Raw genomic sequence first — 24,691 nt, forward strand, 5'->3', positions numbered from 1 at the left:
GGGTCCATGGTTTGATTCTCTCCCTCTCTCTCAGGTCCATGGTTTGATTCTCTCTCTCTCTCTCTCGGGTCCATGGTTTGATTCTCTACCTCTCTCTCGGGTCCATGGTTTGATTCTCTCCCTCTCTCTCAGGTCCATGGTTTGATTCTCTCCCTCTCTCTCGGGTCCATGGTTTGATTCTCTACCTCTCCCTCCCTCTCTCTCTCTCAGGTCCATGGTTTGATTCTCTCTCTCTCCCTCCCTCTCTCTCAGGTCCATGGTTTGATTCTCTCTCTCTCCCTCTCTCGGGTCCATGGTTTGATTCTCTCTCTCGGGTCCATGGTTTGATTCTCTACCTCTCCCTCCCTCTCTCTCGGGTCCATGGTTTGATTCTCTCCTCTCCCTCCCTCTCTCGGGTCCATGGTTTGATTCTCTCTCTCCCTCCCCCCCCTCTCTCTCTCTCTCGGGTCCATGGTTTGGACAAGACAATAAACAAATTCACCCTACTTCAAAATGTTTTATTGTCATAACAAGAGGTCCAAGTGCAACATAGCTCACCTGGGCAATTACTAGTCATCATCACTCTGCCATGAGGTTATGAACTCAAGATAGGAACAAAAACCCTTGATTTTTGTGAATATTTATGAAATTATACAATCTGTTCTTGACCAATCACAGTCACGATAACAGATTTTGATATTTTAATTGCTGCACCCACAGATAAAATGTGTAGCATTTGTTTACGAATAATAACAGACAAAAAAGCTTACAGATCACTCTTTTAGAAACAAGTCAAGTAATAGCCCCCAGATTGGTTGATATATAAACATAAATATTCATGAAGTCGAGTGTTTTCTTAATCATATGACCACTGCTATGATGTAGTGCAAACAGAGACAATAGGTGTGGTTTGTGACAATGGAAAAAATCTATGCTACCTGTTCTCCTTACCCAACCCTTTGTGTCCTATCATACTATTTCATTGTTTTAGCAACTTATGATTTAGTCAAATTTGAATGCAAAAGCATTTACATTACTGTACATCACAATTTTGCAAAATCAAGCACAGGATTTATACAGATAATTTGAAGAGCATTGAGTGCACACAGATAGAAGCAATTCTGAACACAATGATCAATCCATTCATACAGATATGTGTTATACAAGGCTGCAAGTGGAAAATTAATACAAGTGCGTAATTCCCATTTTGATGTTTGATTAGCAATTTAGTGTTCTGAACATTGTTTACATAGCTTTTTAGTTGCAGGAAACGTGTAGTCCAGAAGCATTCAGAAAATAATAACTGCAGATGACATCAGCAATGCCGTCAATCAAATCTCTACGAATAATGCCAGAATTTAATAGTAAATCAAACCAAGGAAGAGTTGCATATCAGAAGCCATTGTCCACTGATCATGGAATAAATACTTCATAAGGATGCTTGCAAATTTGACAAAATGTAAACTGCATGGTAAATAGTTTTAAAAGCTTATATTCCTGTTGCCCAAAACTGTCTAGATTCATTGTTTTCACTTGCTTATAAATACAAGGAAGTTTTCATGCAAATTTTGGCTTTTTTGGTCTAATGGTATACCATCCTTTTCCTTAATTATTTCCCTTGGGTAAGGATATGGCCTTTAGTCAAACACAAAAATACCCAAGGATGTTTTTGTCAGAGTTTGGTTAAAATTGGTCAAGTGATTTTTGAGAAGTTGAAAATGTGAAAAGTTTACACATAAAATTTCTTTACCCAAGGATGTTTTTGTCAGAGTTCGGTTAAAATTGCCAGTCAAGTGATTCTTGAGAAGTTTAAAATGTGAAATGTTTACAGACAGACAGATGACACTTAGAAGTGTATATACCGGACAGATAATCATTATGATAAGAATATATGTGACCTTAAAAAATACATCCTTGTAGTCATATGACTGGGCTTTAATTATGTCACATGTCTATAATCATGTATGACACAAACTCATGTGAACCATAGGTCAATAAATCTACACATGGATATTGTATGTGATGCAATCTTCATTTACACTGGTTTCTATTACCAATATTTAAATACAAATCAAAATGTTTGGAATGTAAACAGTAATCATGAGACTATCAACAATTAAAAAAAGAGTTATTATTTGTTATCATTATTATCAAAATTTACAGGTACAAACAAAAATGCAATCATATACATGTACAATAGAGTTATTCTCTTGGCATTTAGTAAGAAAAGATTCAATAAAATGACAAAACTGGATTGTAAAACAAGTGTGTTCCATTGTCAATGGAATGGATTTCTAAATTTTTAATGGAGAACAAGAACAAAATGACACAAATGTGAAATGGGCAGGAAAAACATCAAACGAGTCCTCAATTAACACATTCAAAACTATCATTGATGATACAGGTGATCTTAGGGTTCACAAATCTGAGGAACTATCAGTGCGATAGCTAGCTGCCAATGCTCATATCCATAGTTAGTTGGGTTTTTTTCCGGGTGGGTGGGGGTGGGTGGGTGGTGTGGTGTGATGATTGGCATTTATGTGCAGCATAATGGATATGTACTGTACCAAAACCACTCTTTCCAGAATTTTTAAATTTCAAATTATTATGCATTTATAATGGTTTCAGAACACCATGACCATTTAGTGCATCTTTGTACTACTGGATCAACACACTGTTAAAGCATGAACTGACCATGTAAAATGGTTTGTGATCAGGAATCCCCTTCCTCAAATATTATTAGTCATTCATTCCTCAGTGCATTTTATTTTACATTTGATTTATAATTCTTTATTCAATGAACTGAAATATCCAAATTTACATCTTAATGATGGGCTCGTGTAGACCCATCGTGAGACAATTCGAGAAATATTAATTTGTATGCAATTACAAGTGATGAAGTGTTTATTAGTAATATTATAATGGTTTTACACAATGAATGTTTTCATATAAAATATATATAGTATTAGGAAGTAGTCAAAATAAATCTCAATCAACTTTGAAAATGGTCTAATCCACATCCCTCTTCCTTTAAAATATACACTGTACTGTGTCATCAAGGTCCGCTCTAAAATATACACTGTAATGTGCCATCAAGGTCCGCTCTAAAATATACACTGTAATGTGTCATCAAGGTCCGCTCTAAAATATACACTGTAATGTGTCATCAAGGTCCGCTCTAAAATATACACTGTAATGTGTCATCAAGGTCCGCTCTAAACACTCCAGAACTGAAGTGAAAAAGGAATATTTTGAGGTCTTTTTTGCTATTATACCTTATAAGTGGAATTCTTAGCGAGACACAAATGATGCGATTTTTCTATAAAAATGGGTATATAGATATTATCTATCTATATATATATATGTATGTATGTATGTTGTTGTTTTCCATCACACTCAACATCAACAATTTTTAAGTTATCTGGTGGCGCCCAGTTTTTATTGGTGGAAGAATAAACCCAGATACAATGTACCTGAGAAGAGACCACCGACCTTCCGAAAGTAAACTGGGAAACTTTCTCACTTACCGGCGTAAGCGGGATTCGAACCCGCGCCGACCAGAGGTGAGAGGCCGTGTGATTTTGAGCGTGATGCTCTAACCATTCGGCCACTATTTATGGATGTATGTATATATATAGACAGCGCTAATTTTAGCCACTTTAATCTTCCAGGAAAGGTAGCTACACTGTGTTACCTCTGATATGGAATAAAGCGATAATAAATTTTAGCGACCTCATCACTCTCGCTAATAATGTCAAAATAATGCTTAAAAGGTATTATTTCTCTTAAAGAAATGGGGGAGGGGTTTATTAAAGAATTTGATTAACTCTCTTGTTTTATGTATTAATTTGAAACCTTTGTTAATTTAGCTGTTTTCACAGCAAACCTAGGAACACCTCTGTACAGGTAATTGTTACTGCAGTAATCACTGATGTTCTACAATGAAGTGTAAAGGATGACTTGAACATGCATTGTAAGACATAGATAAAGAAAAGTAACTCATGTTTTTAACCTCTAAACTCTTCTTATTTTTCCAAACAATGATAATACTAGATACCATTGTGATGGCAAGCATCACAACAGGGCCCTGCTTTGTGGCATCAAGGTTCATAATTTTCTCTAAAATGGTCAACAAATCAAAGCTCAAAATAAACCTTGATCTGTAACCCATTCAAATAAGTTATTGTGTATACAGATACAGGGATTATAATCAGTCCAAAAGAGTCTGGAAAATTGTCAAATATACGAAATTTGCTAAGTTCAAGGTCCACAGCTCTTTAAAAAGAGGTCAACAATCTAACCTTAACATTGATATAAGTTCATGTATAAATTTTCAAATCAGTAGCTGTAGGGATAACCAAAAAAGTCTGGAAAACTGTCAAATCCCTGAAAGGACAAGGTACGTTTGCAACCAAATTTGGCCCCGCCCCCAAATTATATGATATTCCTCAAAATTCTTTCATATGGTGTATACTTCCATAAAATGGTTATGATGTCTTCGTAAAAAGCTTTACTTGTGCATAATACATGTGTAAATACAGCAGTTTACGATAACGTTGTGCCATTTTGACGTTACTTTATGCGACGTCATGAACAAAAAAGCTATGTCATGAACTCAATATGAAAATAATCCAATTTATGTCGCCATATGCTCAAAGTTTTATTAAACAAATGTGCACTATAATTTTTATTTGAAAAGTTTAATTGATTTTTACCGAAAGTTTTAATCAATTGTAGATGATTCGATGCGGCGGATGCTGTGACTTGAAGGACGATTGCTGTAATTGTATCTAAGAATTGTAGAGCAACCCATATATATTCATTCAATTTTAACATTGCATTTACATTTGCATCCAATTTGCATTGTTTTAATCTAAATTAATTGAATATCATATATGTATGTAGTGCGTGGTTACCTTAAGTTATTCGTGTGTGTATATGTACACTTTGTTCTTTTTTTCAAGCGCACTAAATGTTTTCAGCGAAGGAACACACACTAACCAATGCTACATTGGATTGTACATGTAGTAAAAAGAACATGAAATTCATTAAGAATATATGTGAAAAGAAATATAAAACGAACTTGAAATTTTTTTTTTAAAAAATTCAACACACGACAATGTGACCGAATGTCGTGTTCTAATACTTCAACACTATTTCCACGATGAAAATAGTAACCAATGACTAGCTATCATGTATTTTTAAATAAGACTATGTCACAGAACACGTGCGTCAGTTATCGACAAATGTAAGGTGATTCTATAAGCATATAATTATTACAGCGACTTAGCAACAGGGGAATTTGGCCCACACATTCTTTTGTTTTGAGAATGTAGTTTTTCCATAAATTTTACAGGCGAATTTTGATTTACATCCCCCCCCCCCCCCCTTATGGTAGTACTGAATGCTTGCAAAAATTTAAGCATGAAACTATTAGAGTTGTAGATCTGTTGACATTGATTGCAAATGCAGTCATAGTCGTTTGTTTCTACTAAAATGTTTTCTTAAGAAATGTTTTTTTTAATCTATTTTCTACATGTAATGATCGGGGTTCACCGGGTTTTGTCTTCTTGGAACACACAATACAAGCATATACTATATCTTTTAGCTTACAAATGAATAATAATTTAGATATCTAGATACCACATCGTTCATCTATCAACTACCAACAATCACTCTTATAGCAGGGTAGATGCAAATATTTCATTACCATATATATCATGGAGTAACTTCTCCTAAATGAGTTCGACAATTTTGAAATATAAACGACAGATCGATGAAGTTGGAATTGTTTTGTAGGAAACATGCATGTCATAAAACTACAGGTACTGCAGCATGTAAATAATGAACAATATATTGTAATGAATTGATTTTCAAGTGTATATATTTAAAGCCTGTGTTTGACTTGCTACTAATTCAATTTTAAGGGGAAAATATAACCGAATTTTGCATTCGAACTATCACACTATCATACTCTGATACATTGTATGAAGGTACCGATTAAGCTATCACATTTTCATTTTCGATATTATTAAACTTTTTATTTTATAAACAAAGATTGCATTCGGTTGCAGACGAGCATTTTTTTTAAAAAGCCAGATCAAAGCCATAATAAAAGTCTTACTTAATAACATACATATTATGTATCATGAGTGGGTTTTTTATTCAGATGGACAATCATTAGACGTGTCTGACATATTGCTTAATACAATATTAGAATAGCAATTGAAATTACACATGCAACATACCCAATAAGTTATAATTAGCCTACCTGTAGGTTAGAATATTATGATTCGCAAGGCATATTTAGACATGTATTTAGATACGCATTGTAGCCGGCACAGTATATGCACACCAATTTAGAGGGATAATTCATATCATAAACTATCTATGATAAAAAGAATATGTGATTGAACTTTGCCATGTGTGACATTAATTGCGTTGATATCATTGCATATTTATATCAAACATAAAATGAGTAAAATTGGAATCGGAAATATTTGTGTCGAAGATTCTAATTCTCTGATTACACACTATCTTCTTCAATGCAAACTACGTAGAGTCTTTTATAAAATTTAATATGCCGTACATATGCATATTATTTATTCATTGAACTTGTATATATGAACACCATTAACGTTGAAATTTGTATTACAGATGAACGCGGGAAATGGTTAAACGTTAAATTTAATAGTCTGCTCATTTACCAACCAAGTCGAAATTTTGCTCATTACTGACTTTCAACATGATTGATTTGTACACAAAACATCTTTGTGGTTGTTGCATGTGCTCGATCTTAAAAATGGTTTCAAAGGCATAAAAACGGCTAATTTCGGCGATTTCGGTAAATCATGTCAATCGGAGGTAAGGAAAATGACGTCACAGAACATATTACGTCACTAATTTCCACATATACCATCAGGGTCAATGCCCTAGTGCATAATCACAATGATTAAACCAAGTGAAACCACATTTTAAATTTATCCTAATTTTGTGGCGAAATTTGGGCCTTAATGTACCTTGCTCTTTGCCAAGTTCAAGGTCCATATCTCTTTTAAAAATAGGTCAAGAAATCCCAAGAAATCATTTATATATATGTTCATATACATGTATGTTTTTTCAAATCTATAGCTGCAGGGATAGTCACAAAAAGTCTTGAAAACTATCTGCTAAGTTTAAGGTCCATAACTCTTTTAAAAATAGATCAAGAAATCCCTAAGTAACCCATTTAAAAAAGTTCATGTATAAATTTTCAAATCAAGAGCTGCAAGGATAGTCAAAACAAGAGGCCCATGGCCTCATGTAAATTTCCACTTTTCTGGCCCAGTGCTTCTTGAGAAGATTTTTAAAGATTCTCCCTATATATTTGCATGCAAAACTTTGATTACCAATATTGTGGCCCCTACCTACATCCAAGGACCATGAATTGAAAAAACTTCAATCTACTCTGGCCTAGAGGTTTTTTAAATGAGCCCACCCTATTTTTTCCTTTTCTTAATTATCTCCCCTTCGAAGGAGAGCATGGCCCTTCAATTAAAGAAATTAAAATCCCCGTTACCCAAGAACGAGTCGTACCAAGTTTGATTGAAATTGGCCAAGTGGTTTTGAAGAAGAAAATGAAAATGTGAAAAGTTAACAACGAAAAGACATCAGACAATTGCAGATATGAAAAACTCACCTGAACCTTTTTAAAATGCTCAGGCAATATATATATTTATATATATATATATATATATATATATATCAATATATATATATGAGTAGATATTATATATATATATCAATATATATATATATATATATATATATATATATATATATATATATCAATATATATATATATATATATATATATATATATATATATATATATATATATATAACACTTGTCATGTTTCGTGCACATGGAGATTTATCTTTCTAAGAAAACAATTGACTTTGCAGATATTCAAATTCCGCTTTAGATATAAATACAATGTATCCCACACACACAAAAAAAAATAAACTGGAGATGACACTAAATCCTCATCACATCCTAAAGCAGATAAAAAGATTGACAGCAGTTGTCATGTCTTTAGAGATGTCATGGATTCTCCTAGTGCTTCACAAATAAGAGGATAGCTCTTCAAAATGTCCAGAGCGTAGTCTTCATACGGCTCTTTTCTGTTCTTGTGATGTTGCTCACTAAGGTTTCTTAAGTTCACAAGAAGTTGCAGGCACTGAGAGAATTTTCTTGGTTGGTCGGGATGTAAGAGCTCCACAAGGTATTGTAGGCACTGGATCAACTTCCACTGAACTGATTCCACTATACCGGCAGCTTCAAATGCACAGCGATCTGCAATATACACCATACAGGCTTACAACAAAATCTAGCCATCTGAATGGGAAATGTGGCACTTGCACCTTTAATTCAGGAATAAATGTCTTAGATTAGCTTGTTTGTATTATGGGGGTATGAAAATAATGGATGATGGGAAATTTTGCTAAGCGGATTATACAGAAAACAAGAGGTTGCAACATGTGCCTATCTTTATCTTCGGGATCTGACTAATCTCAGAGGATCATGTGATGTCCCCTGTTCACATTCCTTTGATGAATTTTTCATGATGTTGATATGGGAACACTACCGGTATATCTTTCAACGTAAGCCGTAGATGTTACCAATTTTCCTCACTTAGAACAACCTCATTATTATAAAGAAATTTTCAAGTTTACTAGAACTGGTACTTGCCCGAAATTGGTCACAAGCTACATGTAAGTATTCTTTTCTTATCAATGGTCTGTAAATCTGACTATTTTTTATTGTAGTTAGATCAAGTTTTAAATAGGAAATTTGCAAGTCTACTGAATAGAAAACCATTTCCATAAAATTAATTCTTAGATGATATCTATAAAGTCTTTTAGCAAAGTAAGAAATCCTTGTTTATATGGTGAGCAATTTACTCATGAGCAAATGCTCCTGTGTGCAAAAGTACATTTACTACGCGTTCCTGTGTGATTGTAGATACCGTGAGTAAATCAGTGTGTAATCTATTATTCTATTCATTTGTAATCATGAAATCCATAAGAATGGCTTCATTCAGGAAAATGAGAATTCTTCCATATGACATATTAAGCATTGGAATTACAGCAGGATGCTCCAATGAGCATGAAATTCGAAGAAAACCACGAACAAGCGTCTGGTTGAGATTGATGTTCTTAAAAAGTTGAATGATGAACATGCAATGATTGAAGAATTTTAGAATGAAGAGAGAGACTTATTTTTTATCTGTAGAAGGCTTAGCAAAAAGCTATCCCTATCAGGAAACAGCATGGAGGAACCTCTTAGCATAAAGAAGAAAGTGGTCATTGCTATATATTGACTTGCATCTTCAAATTTTCTTTTACTCACATGAGTAAGCAGATTTGCACCTACCCCTGACTAGGTGTAAATATGCTGACAAGAGTATTTTTTTGAAAATATGCAAGTGCGTTAATACAGCGAGATATGCTTACATAAGTATATTTACATATATGAAAATTATCTGCATATGAGTAAAGCTCACCGTATAAACAGGGCTTTAGAGACATATACAAAGGTATGTCCCTGTGTGGCATTATTAAAAAGGATCCACTTTAAATTTAGAATAATTCTAATTCTATTTCCTACAATAGTTTTGATTGGACAAAAATAAAGCTGAACACATCAATAAATCCAAAAACATGATGGATTCATATGTACCTGAAAACAAATAATGCAATCTTCAGAGACTCAGAGGGGAAACTATTAAAATTTTTCAAACTTTTAATACATGTACATGCATGTATAGGGATCGAATCGCTTTACGCTTTTATTCAGTTTTTGAGTAAAATGTACAGAGTTTATACATCAATAAATTCTTCAAAAACAATGTTTAATCCTATAATATCTGTACTAACATTGAAAAATATGGGTTATCTACTAGGCAGGTAACAATAATACAAAGTTTGATCTCTATCAGGCAAAGGGTTCTAAAAATAATTAGTAAAAGCAGTATTTTCTTTATATCCAGAGTGAATTGATTTATGTTAGGGGGTAACAAATGTACCAACTAGTTTGATGTCTGACATGCAAAGGGTTCACAAGATATTGAATGGACAATATTTTCTTATGTCCAGAGTAGTTAGACCCCCTGGACCTCAAAATCAATAGGGGTCATTTACTCCTTAGGACATATCAATATACCAAGTCTTTTAAGCAAAGGGTTCTTGAGATATTGAGTGGACAATATCTTCCTATGGCTGGTATAGTTTGACCCTTAACCTTTGACCTCAAAATTAATTCCGGATTTTCGTAATTCTTGCTTGTACGAGTTGTCGTTCGTGTGGGACGGTATGTATCCAAAGTTTGTTTGGTTTATATATATGCATGTGTTAAATACTATGGATGACAACGATTCGCCGGCTAACCGATTACTTGGTTGAAAAAAAAAACTAACTGAATAGAAAATTTGTAACTGATTGGCCGGGTTATTTGTAGTAAAGAAATACTGTCATGCCTGTATTACAAGTGTTTAAAAAAAGAGTGGGGGGGGGGGGGGGGGGGGGGGGGGGGTGTGTGTGTCATCATATTCAAAAGTCTAGGTGATGTTTAAATATTAACTTTTTAAATGACTGATCAGATTTAACAATCTTCAAAGTAAAATATCATACCAATATTTATATTCAAAAGAGGCAATAGGGGACTTTTAGTTCATCTAAAAGGGGAACCAGTGTAGTTTGATGTCTGTCAAGCAGTGGATTCTCACATATTGAGCAGACAATATCTTTCTATGTCTAGAATAGATTCACCCTTAATCTTTGACCTTGTGACTTAAAAATCAATAGGGGCCATCTACTCCTTAAAGGAAATCGGTACAATAAGTTTAATGGCTGCCAAGCAAAGGGTTCTTAAGATATTGAGTGGACAATACTTAAGTCTATGGAGGTGCAAACCAATATGCCCCTTTTTCAAGGGGGCATAAAAATGTAATGCACATTTCCTTCCAGTATGGGTTCTCTGATTGGTCAATTCAGGTTCACTCATTGTGTTTACAAAATTGACACCAAACAGCCAGCAAATTATGGGGCATTGTAAAAAAAAAAAAGAAAAAAAAAAGCCCCCCCCCCCTTCCTCAACATACAGATCTCCTGTATGGGAACATTTTGGTTTTCTCTAATCCTTCTTTAATAACAAATCTATTCACAGTATCTTTCACTGTTAATGTTTAGATTGCAGATAGCAATGAAAGAATTTAAAAGATATTGATCTTTATTGATAAATTCACTTTAAACTTTGGTATCTCAAATATACCATGAAATGAATTAGAAGTCCCAACTACACTAATTTTCTTTAATTGTATCTTATCCTCAATATCTTGAACCCTTTTATATCTTGATGTTTTTTCATCACCTTGGAGATAACGAGGTTTGACTGTACGGGTATATACATGAAAGATATTATGGAATGGAATTGAAAATAATCAAATCGAAGTTCCTGTATCATGATTTGTATTGAAATGTAAAGGTGTTGTATTGTTTCACTAACAATGTAATATGATTACCTCTTGAGAACAACACAATTCCCCTTAAGATGATGACCTCTTGATATGTCAAGTCCATATCTTTTAACATGGAGAACATTTTCAACAGTTCTTTTGATAGACATTGTCCAAATATCTTTTCGGATGTATCCAGTGACATCTGAATTTCAATTCCTATGGTTGCCTGTAAGTCAGGGCGGTAGTGTGTATAATGTCCGAGAATCCAGTACTCGTGCTCTCCATCTGAAATAGAGATGTCATTTTATCAGTGTGTATGTCTTTATCATTACTTCTGCCGATACATCGAATGAAGCATGTTCTTTAGTGGGAATCACCCACACGTATCAATATCTTCTTAAATTATCACTGATCAGTTACATGTAATTCTGCTTTAACAATCTTACAGATACACATCAATGAGAAAGTAAATGCACAAAATATGCCCACTGTGAATATTGCTCATTATGGCTATCCAACTATTTTCAGTGAGAAATTTATATACCCCAGAAAGTTTGGGTCAAGAATTGGTAATATATTCCTTGGATTTGCCCTGGCATTACCTTCTAGAGCTGAACTAATGCTCAAACAATGTGTTCTGAACAGACATGACATTAAGTACAGAACCAGGGATAGGGATCTAGATGGTAACCCCCACCCCCAGGATTGTGAACTAAAGCAACATTCATGCTGTAAAATACACCCATCCAATTCATTATGCATTAGTAATGATGAAAGAAAGGATTAGCATCTAAATAACTCAATTATTAAACATCACTCATCTGAGCCATCTTGGCCCTGCCGTTGTTCAAGGTCAACACCAAAATATAACAAAGTCTTGCCATAAAGAATCTATATACAAAATATGAAAACCCTTCCTTAAATAGTTCAGTAGACATTAAATACATATGTAGGTCAGGTTTTTCTTAAAGTAGGTCAAACTCCAAGGTCAAAAGATCAAACACCATTATGTCACAATGCCTTGCCATAAAAATTCTATATACAAAATATGAAAGCCCTACCTAGAATAGTTCCTGATATACTTAATAGGTTAAGTTTTCTTAAAAGTAGGTCAAACTCAGAGTTCAAGGTCATAAGGTTAGAGGACATGCTATGAAAAGAAAGGTCTTTCCATAAGAAATATATATACAAGATATGAAAGATCTACATGTACCATCCCGTGGGGATCTGGGTTAGAATAAGTCTTCAGAACCCCTTGCTTGTCGTAAGAGGCGACTAAATGGGGTAGTCCTTCAGATGAGATCGCAAACACATGTATATTGAATAGGTAATATTTTTATCAAAAATAGGTAAAATTTGAGGGTCAAGGTCAGAAGATCACACCATTAAATCATATGAAAGGTCTTGCAGTAAAGAATATATATACAAAATATGAAAGCCCTAGCTTAAATAGTTTAGGAGATATTTAAAAAGATATTTCCCAAATATATCAGCAAACCTGAATTCCCTTCATCTAAGGATGTTTTTTGCATAGTTTTGTTGAAATTGGCCTGCTGGTTCTGGAGAAGAAGAATTTTCAGTGTATAAACTATATAATTTTGCTATTATCTCCTCTTGCAGAAGGGTGTTTGCCCTTCATTTGAATAAACTTGAATCTCCTTCACCCAAGGATGCTTTTTGCCAAGTTTGGTTGCAATTGGCCCAGTGGTTCTGGAGAAGAAGTAAAAAAAATCAACATATGCACCTAGGGGTGCATGAGTCCAGTTGCAAGGGATACTGTTACATTGTAAAGTCAGGAATGATGTGGCATATTTATAATTGTGAAGAACTAATTGTTGGATATAATGCAATAAATTCTTGTGAATACATTTTTAAAGGAGTTTGGAAATGGGCATCCTTCATTGTTGTATATTACCTCTTCTAATACTCCTATCTTCCTTACCTGATACCTTACCCACCCAACAATACCTCCAAATTTCAATTGATTCAGATTTAAACTTTTAGAGTTATCGTGCAGATGCAGATATTTCTGAAATTTTCAATCTTTTTTCAGGACTGTGACCTTGACCTTTTTTTCTCCAAAATCAATAGGGGTCTTCCTAAACTGCTATCCAACAATATAACCAAGTTTCATTTGATTCAGTTATAAACTTTTCGAGTTATTGTCCAGAAACCATATTTGTCAGAAGTTTTCAATCTATTTTCGGTCACTGTGACTTGACCTTTGACCCTTTTCCTCCATGCTGGTATCCAACAATATATCCAAGTATCATATTGATTCAAATTAAAAATTTTCTAGTTATCCTCCTGAAACCAAATTTTTTTTTGGAATTTTAAATCTATTTTCGGTCACTGTGACCTTGACCTTTGACCTATTTTCTCCAAAATCAATTGGGGTCTTCCTTACCTGGTACATAACAATATCTTAAAGTATCATTTGATTTGGATTTAAACTTTCTGAGTTATCATCCGGAAATCAAATTTTTCTGAAATTTTCATTCTATTTTCGGTCAGTGACCTTGACCTTTGACCATTTTTCTCCAAAATTAATAGGGGTCTTCCTTATCTAGTACCCAACAATATATCAAAGTTTCATTGATTAGATTGTAAACTTTTCGAGTTATCATCCGGAAACCAATTGTTGATGCCCAACCGCATCACCAAACCAATAGCAGAGTTCAACTTCGTTGCAACTTGGCTAAAAATGTGAAAAGTTTACAGACAGAAGGATGACAGACAACGGGTAGTCAGAAAATCGCATTTAATTTGTTACTTGTCAAAATATACTTGGTACCAATGGGGAACATGTACACCAAGTTTACACATAAATAAGCCAAATCTGGCCCCACCCTGGAGTCAGAACCTCTATCTCAGTGATCATGAAATTTACATGATCCTAACATTATCAGTACTGTTTTTTCCTTTATGATTGCTCATGAAAGTATTACCCTAAAAATGTTTTTAAAATTCTTCTAACCATGAGAAACATGTGTACCAGTTCTGATTATTTTTCCCCACAAGGTGCTGAGGGAAGAACAGACACTAAGAAACCCTGCACCATAATTCAACCAGTCTATGATGGTACAATGTGTATCAACTTAGGTTATCCAAGCTTGTTTTACAAAATTACCTACCGGTATGTGCATTTGGCCTTGACCTTCAGAAACAAGAAGCAAGTTCCTCTAATACGGGATATCGGAACGAGAAAATTTTGGAACTCTTCAGAAAAAGAAGTTGCGAAAATTATGCGTCTCTTGGGCAACTCGTGAACATACAAATTGGTGATAGCTAAAGACAACTCATTTCTGATACAAAAATATCTGCCTGGTTTGAAGATTATTTTTCAGAATGTTGCAAATGAATGCCCTGGTACCAAAACATGAGATATTGGATTAAATTACTGAAGTTTGGCAGCGGAGACAAAACAAAAGATCTCCAGACCCCCCCCCCCTCCCTCCTTCCTGACATCGCGTTAAATTATCACATACATTTGTTATTAGTACATGTAAAGATTGATTTATTAGCTGGTAACTTGATATAGTTAATAGCAGCGGTGAATGTAAGTGTAAATGCAAGGTTAAATTGATGGAACTCATACATGTGCTAAGGATACCCCTCCCCCCCTTCCCCCCTTTACGATTTAGGAGTATGAACAGAACAGCTTTTCTTGTTAAGAATTTTCATAATATAACGGGTGCCGCTTTTTCTTCTTCTTCTTTTGTTCCTTAACTTTCAAATATGACGCTAAACTGTCCCTAAACTCACTATATCTGATAGTAAGTAAGTTACATGTGCTTGTTTACTGAAAAAGTTGCCCAAGTTCACGCAGAAAACGCGATCTCGTTGGACATACTAAATATTAAAACCGGGACGGAATCGGAGACGAAATAATGGTTCCGATATTCCGTATTATTTGGAACATGTGTACCATGTTTGATTATCTAAGCCTTATTCTGTTTTTATCTGACCCAAGGTGCTGACAGATGGACAAACATGCAAACAAACAGAAGCACTGTGCCACACTAAAATAGGACCCATCTTTGACGAGCATAAAAAGATATAAAATTTGGTTGTTCCATGGCTGATAAATTTGTAGCTATGCATGGCTAAGGGTGGATCCCCCGTCCTGAAAAATTTCAAGATCTGCACATGATGTTCCTTCAGTTCCAGTCTTTAAAGCAATATTCATCTATATACAAAACAATATACCCCATGTTCTACTTACATTTGAAAAGGTTGATTTTGTCATTCATGCTTAGATCATTAAAGCCATCAATACACTTGACAAAAGTGATGAATTTCATCAGCGACCTCTCTCTATGACCATACATCTTTTTCATAAACTCCAGCCGACCATCCACGTCTATCCCTGTGGCACGGTACACCTTTTCAAACTCATCCTTATCAAGCAGACTTTTAATTCCAAACACATCTTCCTGTAGTTTTTTGCTAGCCTGTAACAATTTCCATATATTATTATTCACCTACAACAATTTTCACAGGTGATTATTTACTAAAACTGTTTACATACATTGTCAAGTAGATATCAATTTACCTACCAAATTCCACATATCTCTTACATTATATAGAACAAATTCCATATATTTTTTACCTAGAATAATTTTATTTATACACATCACAGTTTCCACAGATAAAAAATTACCTACAACAGCTTCAACATGCAACTATTTAACCTACAACAGTTTCAAAAGCTTATTATTCCCCAACTAACATGCAGGTAGCAAGCACCTGTAATCATTAATGTCTACTTGTAATTATTTATCTATATGTACCAGTGACTGTGTATATATAAAATGTTTTATTATATAACAGTTTTATAATACATCATTTGATCACAATGTTTCATATTCATAAACTGCAATATTAACAAAATCACGAAAAACGTAATATGCTTTCAGGCCAGATTGGATGAGATTGGATGATATACAGTTCAGCATATGTGTCTGTCTGTGTCTGTATGTGAATATTATCTGAGTACATACTCGTAGCTTGTTGACACTTTCATGGTTTTTAGTTAAGTACAAAAACTAATGGTACTTACAAGAAATTTTTCTCCTAGGTACTCTTGATGTTCCTTTTCAAAGTATTTCTTAAAGCTAGGATAAATTGTATCGTGAGCTTTCACTAATGTCTGTATAAAGCACTGAATTTGTCTTTCTGAAAGAGTCACAGTCTCAGACTCTATTGTCGAGTCACAGCTGACCTGGGCTACTCTCTCTGATGACACGTGGGTCACCATACATTTCTCAACAATACCCATCGAGTCTCTGAGCCGAACTTTCTTCTTTGGAGGGAGATTACCTATTATGTAAAATGTTAAATGTGAAAAAATACAACTTCACACTGTAAGACAAAAATACATACATGAAGACCCTTTACTACACAATATATGCAAGCAAGGCATACATTCACAATCAGAACTAGATACTTACAGTCTGGTGAGTTCCTAATGCATTCAGATGAGGTGGGCGACAGAGACAAATCAACCAATTCTGCACAGTCTGTCTCTTCACTGACAGAATGTGATTGGTTGCACACTGAATTCACAGAGTCTGATTGGCTTGTTTCACTGTCACATGACCCACAGTTGGTAGAAGAGTCAGAAGAAGTTTCCCTGTTTGATTTATCTTTGCAGTTGTCAATAGATACCTCTATTGCTGTCTTATTGGCTAGTCTCTTAACTTCTAAAATAGTGTTTGTCCTCAGCTCAATTGTGTAACGTCCCTGTCTGACCGCTTTCATGAAATAAAAATAAACTTCAATGAAAAGCACATGTATGTGATATCACTTTCTATAATACATGTATATATATATATAGGTAACATTACAGTAATTCATAGGCAAATTGTACTGAAGACAGATGAAATATACACATTACAAAAAGGAAATGCATTTTTCTCATCAATATCCACAAAAACTTATCTAGTGATTTTGTGATAGAGATTGATGTGGTAAATTTGAGCTGATGTCTAATAATTTCCCTTTCATTTGATACTCTATATAAAAAGAGACTTCTTTCAAACTTACCACCCTTTGACATTCCCAGGTCAAAGCATTTTTGGAGTCGACATGCCGAGCAATTTCCTCTCTTTTGTGCAGTTATAGAACAGTTGTTGTCCTTCAGACAAGCATACTTATTTTTATCTGTTACAGCTCTTCTAAAGAAGGCCTGAAAACATAATAAATTCACATGTATCCACATTGTCACTTTCTTTTCAGAAATCTTTTTCATAACTTTGCATTACCGTATAGCAGGTTTTTTTTTCCATAGGGTGATAAATTTTGCTTAATTTAGCAGTTATATAGCTTTCTGACAAAATTTCACTCGCCAAATATGCACCCAACTGCAACTTCAGTATTTGCAAGAGAGATAACTCTTCCTTGTCAGCCAAAATTTTTTCTGCTAAAATTATCAGCATACCTTTGAGCCAGCAAATCACCAAATTTTAGACCCCGCAATATGGTAGTTTGCAATTTCAGATGATTTTTCTGATTGATTGTTTGTTTGTTTTTCGTCCAGTCGAGTATTAATGTTTGGCTCATAATGAGACATCACCAGTGAGTTGTAGGTGAAGTACTACAAATTTAGACCTATGCTTAGCACTCAAGGCTGTAGTAGTGAGGGTTCTCTACCATGCCAATGTCTGTCATGATATGGAACGTCCATTTTCATGGTCATATTTGAAATACCTGTGACTCTCACTCTAACTCACTTTGCCGAGTGTTTGATGGAGAAATCACTACTTATGTTTACGGCTTAGGTTTGACGTGATCATGGCACTAGCGGGGCTCGAACTCATGACTCTTCTGGTTACGAAGTGAACGTTCCACCACCGAGCTACCATGACTGTGTGTGTATGCCTAGTAGCTACATAATCATTGATAAACCTTAAAAGGGGGTATTGATGAAAGAAGTGACATTAAGCACGCAAGTGTCAGTAGAACTTACAATACCAGGATTGCATACCGATATTATTGCTGTAAACCAACCTTTATTTACATGAAATAAATATCCGTAAACATCACTTTCTTACATGAATGCTTACATTTCCTCTGTTTTGCCTTTGATATCTCTACAAATTGTCATGATAGTCATTTCCTCATGAATGCGATGCAGTTGTGAATAATGTACATATGAATCTTGATAAATATAGTACGTCTATTCTAATGGCTGGGAATTTGGACAGAAATGAAAGTAGAATACAAATATAAAAAATATATTTCCTTTTTGAAAATACAAGACATGGACTGCAACACTTTCTCAAATGAACTTTCAGGAATAAAACATGCTTTAACAATAACGGTATGCATAAATTATCAGTATTGAAGGATCTCAGTGCATATGTAATTGATTTCAAAAGATCTGTAATATACAGATGCACCACATTTATTAACCTCTATTTTTCTGATATTGATACCCCACCATGCACTCTTTATTCTAATCAATCTGATTAAAACCAGATCCTGAGATTCGCTCACTTAGATCGCTACACTAGGATCTGACGTAACCCCATATAGGGTCACGTCCGCATGTCCTTTCGTTAAGCCAATCAAATTGACCCTGTCGATTTATACCAACAATAATTTTTCTCCCATGAACCTTTGCGTCATTATTTACGTTAGAGATGCAAAAAAAAAAAAAAAAAAAAAAAAGGCTGCGCGTTTGACAGACGACTGCACACCTGTCAAAACATGCGATTTAAACAACTGTATTCTCTGCGGGTTTTCTTTCATTCAAACGCTAAAAAATCCCGTGGAGTTCAAGGAAAATGGCTGCAATTGTTTGGTTTGAAAGAAAACATATCGCAGCTAGATGCGACGTCACAATGCACCGTTTACGTCGACTGGCGTTATATTCCTCGCGTTACTTAAGTAAACCATCTTGAAAACTATTCAATTTGTACCCGTCCCTATTCATACATAAATCTGAATTCACAATTAATTTAATTTGGGTATATTTCATATCGTACGTTTTGTTGTTTGAATGAACGGAATAGATTAGGCATTATTGCGAAAGTTTAAAATTCGTTATGCGAGAATATACAACTTTACAGTGTGGAATAAACTTCGTGGGAGAAAGATTACAGCAATTTGTTTACGAATTGCCAGGAACCGCCTAAATAGCCATCATTGTCTGTATGGCGCAATCTGACTGGCTGATAGTTCTCATGAATATTCCAAGCGAAAGGTCATGCGGACATGACCCCCTATTGGGTTACGTCAGATCCTAGTGTAGCGATCTAAGTGAGCGGATCTCAGGATCTGGTTTTAATCAGATTGTATTCTAATCAAGCTATACCTTGCATGGTTCACATGTGTAGATCCCATAATGAATTCCTGTAGCAATTCCAGAGCAGACTTTGCAGGGAGGAAAAGTTAGTTTGTCTTTTGAATCGGCTTTTATTTTTTTCCTCGTCTTTTGGCATTTTTCTTTGGATTCAAACTCCTCAGCATGGATTTCAATATTTTCAAACATTTTTAGTCCATTCTTTTGTGTTCCATCTAACTGAAAATTAATTATAATACTCATGTGTATTCTAATATCTAACAAGAGGCCCATGGACTTTATGGTCACATAAAAAGCATCATGCATCATTTAACAATTAATTTTTTCCCTTTCAAACTTAATGGCAGAGTTGCCATGGTTACACATTTTAAAGATATATGTACTAGACTAAGTGCATCATAATAACAATTTAGAATTGTACATTCAAAATTTTGATGTTCAACCCAGAAGCCAGGGGGCCCATTTTGCAAAGAACCTTATAACTAAGACTCTACTTGTGAATGATTTTCTACTCAACTTTCTCTATTTCTTGTAGAAAAGGGGGAGGGGCATTGTGTGCAATCTGCTTTTGGGGCATTGTGTGCGATCTGCTTTTGTGGCATAGTGTGCAATCTTCTTTTGGGGTATTGTGTGCGATCTGCTTTTACACACCTATTGCACTCAAAATCAATTCTGCTATTATTGCAAAGTAAACTTTGATGACTCAACATGGACATATGGATCTATGCTCCACTTGATTTTGGACACAATGTGGGCCTCAAAGCAACCACATGACCCCCCCCCCCCCCCCCCCCACCTTGGTTTGTATCCTCTCTTTAATTAAAAGAAAACTAGATAATTGACTCTGCATGGTCTTACTTGTGAGATATCCTTTAATAAAATGGGAGCTCCACACACACGAGACAATCAGTTTCTAAATTTTTGTCATACATTTAGATACTTAAAAGGATTTTTTTTTCAGTAATTAACCCACCAAGTTGGTTACAAATCCTAGATTTGGAGGGGGTGGGGGGGGGGGGGGGGGGCAAAATTAGCTTTGATTGGGTGGGTAGGGGGCTTATTTCAAATAATTTAATATGCTTATAGTTTGTCTTTTATCCCTCCTTAAATTTCCTTATACATTGAAGACATCAACCCAGAAACTTTATCCCCTGGCAGAAATTTTCAAAAATGTAACAGGAAAAGAGAAAATGCAATGTACCATACTAGGAGTTAGACCCCTGAATGTCTAGTCAGGTGTGCTCTACCAAATTGAGCTATCTCGCCACCGGCTTGAATTTTAGACATCAACCCAGGATCTTTATTCTCTGACAGGCATTCTCACCTGTCAGTTCCCGGGACTGGTAACAGTCAGGGTAACAAATGTAACAAGAAGGGAAAAATGCAACAGACCAAACCTGCATCCCTGAATCTCTAGACAGTTGCTCTACGAAATGCCCGGGCTATCTAGCTTGGAAGTCAAACCCATCTGACCGTCATACTTGGCTCATGAATATACATGAACCCATTAATTATTCATAGCCCTATTAAACGTACACACATGCATTTCAAATTATATCAATACAGGGTATGCATGTACTGATTTCGTTTTACAAGTTTCTGATGGATTGATGATTGTTATATACAGTGGAGCCTCGTTAATCCGGACACTTTGGTTCCCAGCAAAATCGTCTGGATAACTGAATCACATATCTCCTATCTTTACATAAGTAACCAATATGCTTACTTTATTGATGGGTGGTGTATTAAACACATTCTGTCATTGGATTAACCATTTGCATTTAGTAAATGAATTATAATGATGTTAACATTTACACGCACTTCAAAGAGCTAAGATTGAAATACATGTATCAGGGCTCGAAATTAGCGAGAAATACTCGCAAAATGCGAGTACATTTGAAAAATAGCGAGTAAAAATAGTGGACACTCGAAAATCTTAGCGAGTTGGGATTTACAAACTATGATCGTATCGTATCCGTTTTATACGGTGATGCGCTATTCGCTCTTCTTAAACTTGCACTCTGAATCATACAAACGCTTACATGAACGACCGATTTCAACAACCATTTCTATCTGGATTTTTCTTTTATGATTTTTTAAAGAAAATCAGAGTCAAACAAATGCTTTAGTGGTCGGACATCGCGCATCGCATTATGATGGAAAATAGAGACATGTGCCACGAGTCCTGTTTAATTATAGGGGTGATTAAATTAAATTCCAAGTATGAGGTTTTTGTTATTCATTTATCTTTTAAAAAATTGGAGTCTATGTTTTACCAAGTCTTCCGGTAGTTATTTTTAACAGAATCATGAGAATGTCCTATCTAAATTAATTTATTGTCATATTGAGGTCGGGTTGTGCAATGCTCACCGCGTAGACTATTATTTAAAAAGTTCATGGGGCTCATGATCGTGCTGCTTATAAAACCACGAGTCCGGGATTCGCTTTGAAAAATCACTAGTGACAACCCTGATGTGGCATAAAATTGAAAGATTGGATCTAGACCTGCGGTAAATAGGTTGTGGATTAGAGGTGCGATAATCAAGAGACCTGATCATTGCACCATATTACTTACGTAACTTAGTGTCTTGTCCAAACGATGCCTGTTGACCCACTAGGCTCAGTAATGATGGGGAAAACCATTGATTTAAAAAACATGAAAAAAGAGCACTGCTTCATTATTTTTATTTTAGCTTGTAGGTTTTCATTTTAGCCTGTGGATTTTTTACCCACAGGCTAAAATTCGCCTGTGGTAGAAAAAGTTAATTTCGACCCCTGATGTATACGTGTGCAGTGTATTTGCCTATGCTTATATTGTACATGTATATTAGCACTACAAATAAATATACAAAACTCTGTACCATATACACTAAAACAAATAATGAAGCGCTACATGTAACTATAGATAAATAAATCATTTACACTTCAAACATTTCATCACAATTTTACTTCTTAAGGAGGTTTGTCATTTCCATCTGTCACGATTAACGGGTTCGGTGGTCTGTTAAAACAATCTTCATCGTCGAAAGTTGATTTAAGAATTTCGTGTTTATCATGTCAGTTGACAACATTCTTTAACCAAAATTCCATCTGCCAGAGTTTATATTTCTTATTCTAAAATTATCCAAGCTAATATCGGGGGAACAAAATCATTAAAGCTCGTAATATTAAGACCTACTACTGCTTTGATCTAACCACGCGTACCTATTATTTTCAAGATGTGATAATAACAGAATAAAACTCGAGTGAAACCAATATTTCGGGTACATGCAAAATTTAATTGTCATTTTCCTTAAAATGGTAATTTTCTCACTTCTACTCAGAGTTTAAAAATTCGAAAGCAGTAAAGCTCTACAACAACATAACAAGAATCAATCATACACAGGTACATTCTACATGCGTGACATTCTACACAGTGAAAACTTACTACATATTCGTGTGCATGTACATATTACATATATTTCACGCCAATCAACAGTATAAAATCCAGAATCTAGAAATATAATCTACACTCCTTAGATTTGAATAAGCTGATATCAATTTACGAATCAGTACAATTTACTGATATGTGTATAGCAGTTCAAAAATAAAATATTATTATGGCATGATGTTAATTTCTTTAAAATACTATTAGACCATTGATCAAGACTATAAAATAATATGCTACATATACAGATTTATTTACAAAATTCAACACTACAGATCTTGTGTGCAAAAATTGGCAATACAGCTAGTGTCTCGATCAACATGTGCTATCTAACTGACACATCCTCACACACCACCTAATTAAAGGGAGGTGTTGACAGGGTACCGGTAATCGCTTCAATTAGACAGTTTGGCTTGTTTTCTTTATAATTTACGCCTTGCTAAAATTGTCCGACACAGACCCTTCCCTTAAAAAAATTACCATCCGGATTAACAATACAATTTTCAATGCATTTTAAAGTTTTGTAGTAAAAAATGACCGTCCAGATCCAGGGCACGAATTTTCAGATTAATGATGCAAAATAACATATAAAAATTCCGTTCCCTAGAAAAATCGTCCGGAAGGTGTAGCCTCCGGATTAATGGCGTCCGGATTACCGAGGCTCCACGGTATTTTACATTGTATACATTATTACAAATTTCAATGAATTTGGAACCCTTAACTTTCCATACAACAATTTCATGGTGCTTATATAATCAAATATAGTTTTGCAGTTTAAATAATATGTTTAAAGATCTTGGCACTTACTTATTTCATCAAATTTCAAGGCACGTGCATGGAAATACATGTATTATGAGCAACTGGAGAGTTGGTAACTGATAACATATTGTTCTAAATATTCAACTATGGTGAACAATATTCACGAATTCTTAATTATACTCATTAAAATGATATTCTACAACTAATGACAAAAATAAAATAAAATCATGCAATTACAAAAATGTCAATATTTACATGTTATTAAAATATTACGCAAGAAAATGTAATGAGATTAACACTCCCTCAAAACAGGGCTTGTCACTACAGAGTGAATTGTACTTTCGATATGCTGTCTAACTTTTTAAAAAATATATTTTGATTGATCGGTCACACACATGGTTTTGCTAAAAACATGACAAATTATTGTTTAAAAAAAAAGAAGAAAATACCAGCACAGATCAGGTCAATTAGTCATGTCCAAAATCGTGACTTCCGGTTGCGGCACGCAGATGTACCAGAAAATGTCATGATTGATCTGATATATACTATTTTGTAAAACAAAGCTTTGATAAAGTTATTTATATATGTTCTTTTTATTTTTTTGCGATAAATATCATATTTTACATAATATACATACAAGGTGATTGGTTTAACAAACATTAGTTTAACTTTAATGTGTCGATTATCAAATCCTTGCTATTTTAACTCAGTAAATATGTT

At 34.6% G+C, this 24,691-nt stretch overlaps 1 protein-coding gene across 2 annotated transcripts; it reads right to left on the reverse strand.

The window, feature by feature from the left end:
• Positions 1–482: 482 nt before the first annotated feature.
• LOC125646848 (retinoic acid receptor RXR-gamma-B-like) lies at positions 483–24,480 on the reverse strand. Of its 2 annotated transcripts, none has more exons than XM_048873406.2 (8): positions 24,421–24,480; positions 19,798–20,004; positions 17,526–17,667; positions 16,931–17,233; positions 16,540–16,799; positions 15,703–15,931; positions 11,541–11,762; positions 483–8,314 (listed from the first exon to the last, which is right to left on the reverse strand). In XM_048873406.2, the coding sequence occupies exons 2-8, from the start codon at positions 19,972–19,974 to the stop codon at positions 8,046–8,048; spliced, it is 1,602 nt and encodes a 533-aa protein (XP_048729363.2). In that variant the 5' UTR covers positions 19,975–20,004; positions 24,421–24,480; the 3' UTR covers positions 483–8,045. The 2 variants fall into 2 exon arrangements, with proteins under 2 accessions (XP_048729363.2, XP_048729361.2); XM_048873404.2 differs by lacking the exon at positions 24,421–24,480 and adding an exon at positions 20,987–22,127.
• Between the last annotated feature and the right edge of the window lie 211 nt (positions 24,481–24,691).

The sequence above is a fragment of the Ostrea edulis genome, chromosome 6, assembly GCF_947568905.1.
Source record: "Ostrea edulis chromosome 6, xbOstEdul1.1, whole genome shotgun sequence".
In the NCBI taxonomy this organism is placed as follows: domain Eukaryota; kingdom Metazoa; phylum Mollusca; class Bivalvia; order Ostreida; family Ostreidae; genus Ostrea; species Ostrea edulis.

Bases quoted from the DNA above. Each gene is read 5' to 3' on its own strand.
- LOC125646848 (XM_048873404.2), bottom strand. The intron at 17,668-19,797 runs GTATAGCTTGAT...TTATGTTTTCAG, and splicing joins ACACATGTGAACCATGCAAG to GCCTTCTTTAGAAGAGCTGT. The intron at 8,315-11,540 runs GTAATCATATTA...TGTATATTGCAG, and splicing joins AATTGTGTTGTTCTCAAGAG to ATCGCTGTGCATTTGAAGCT.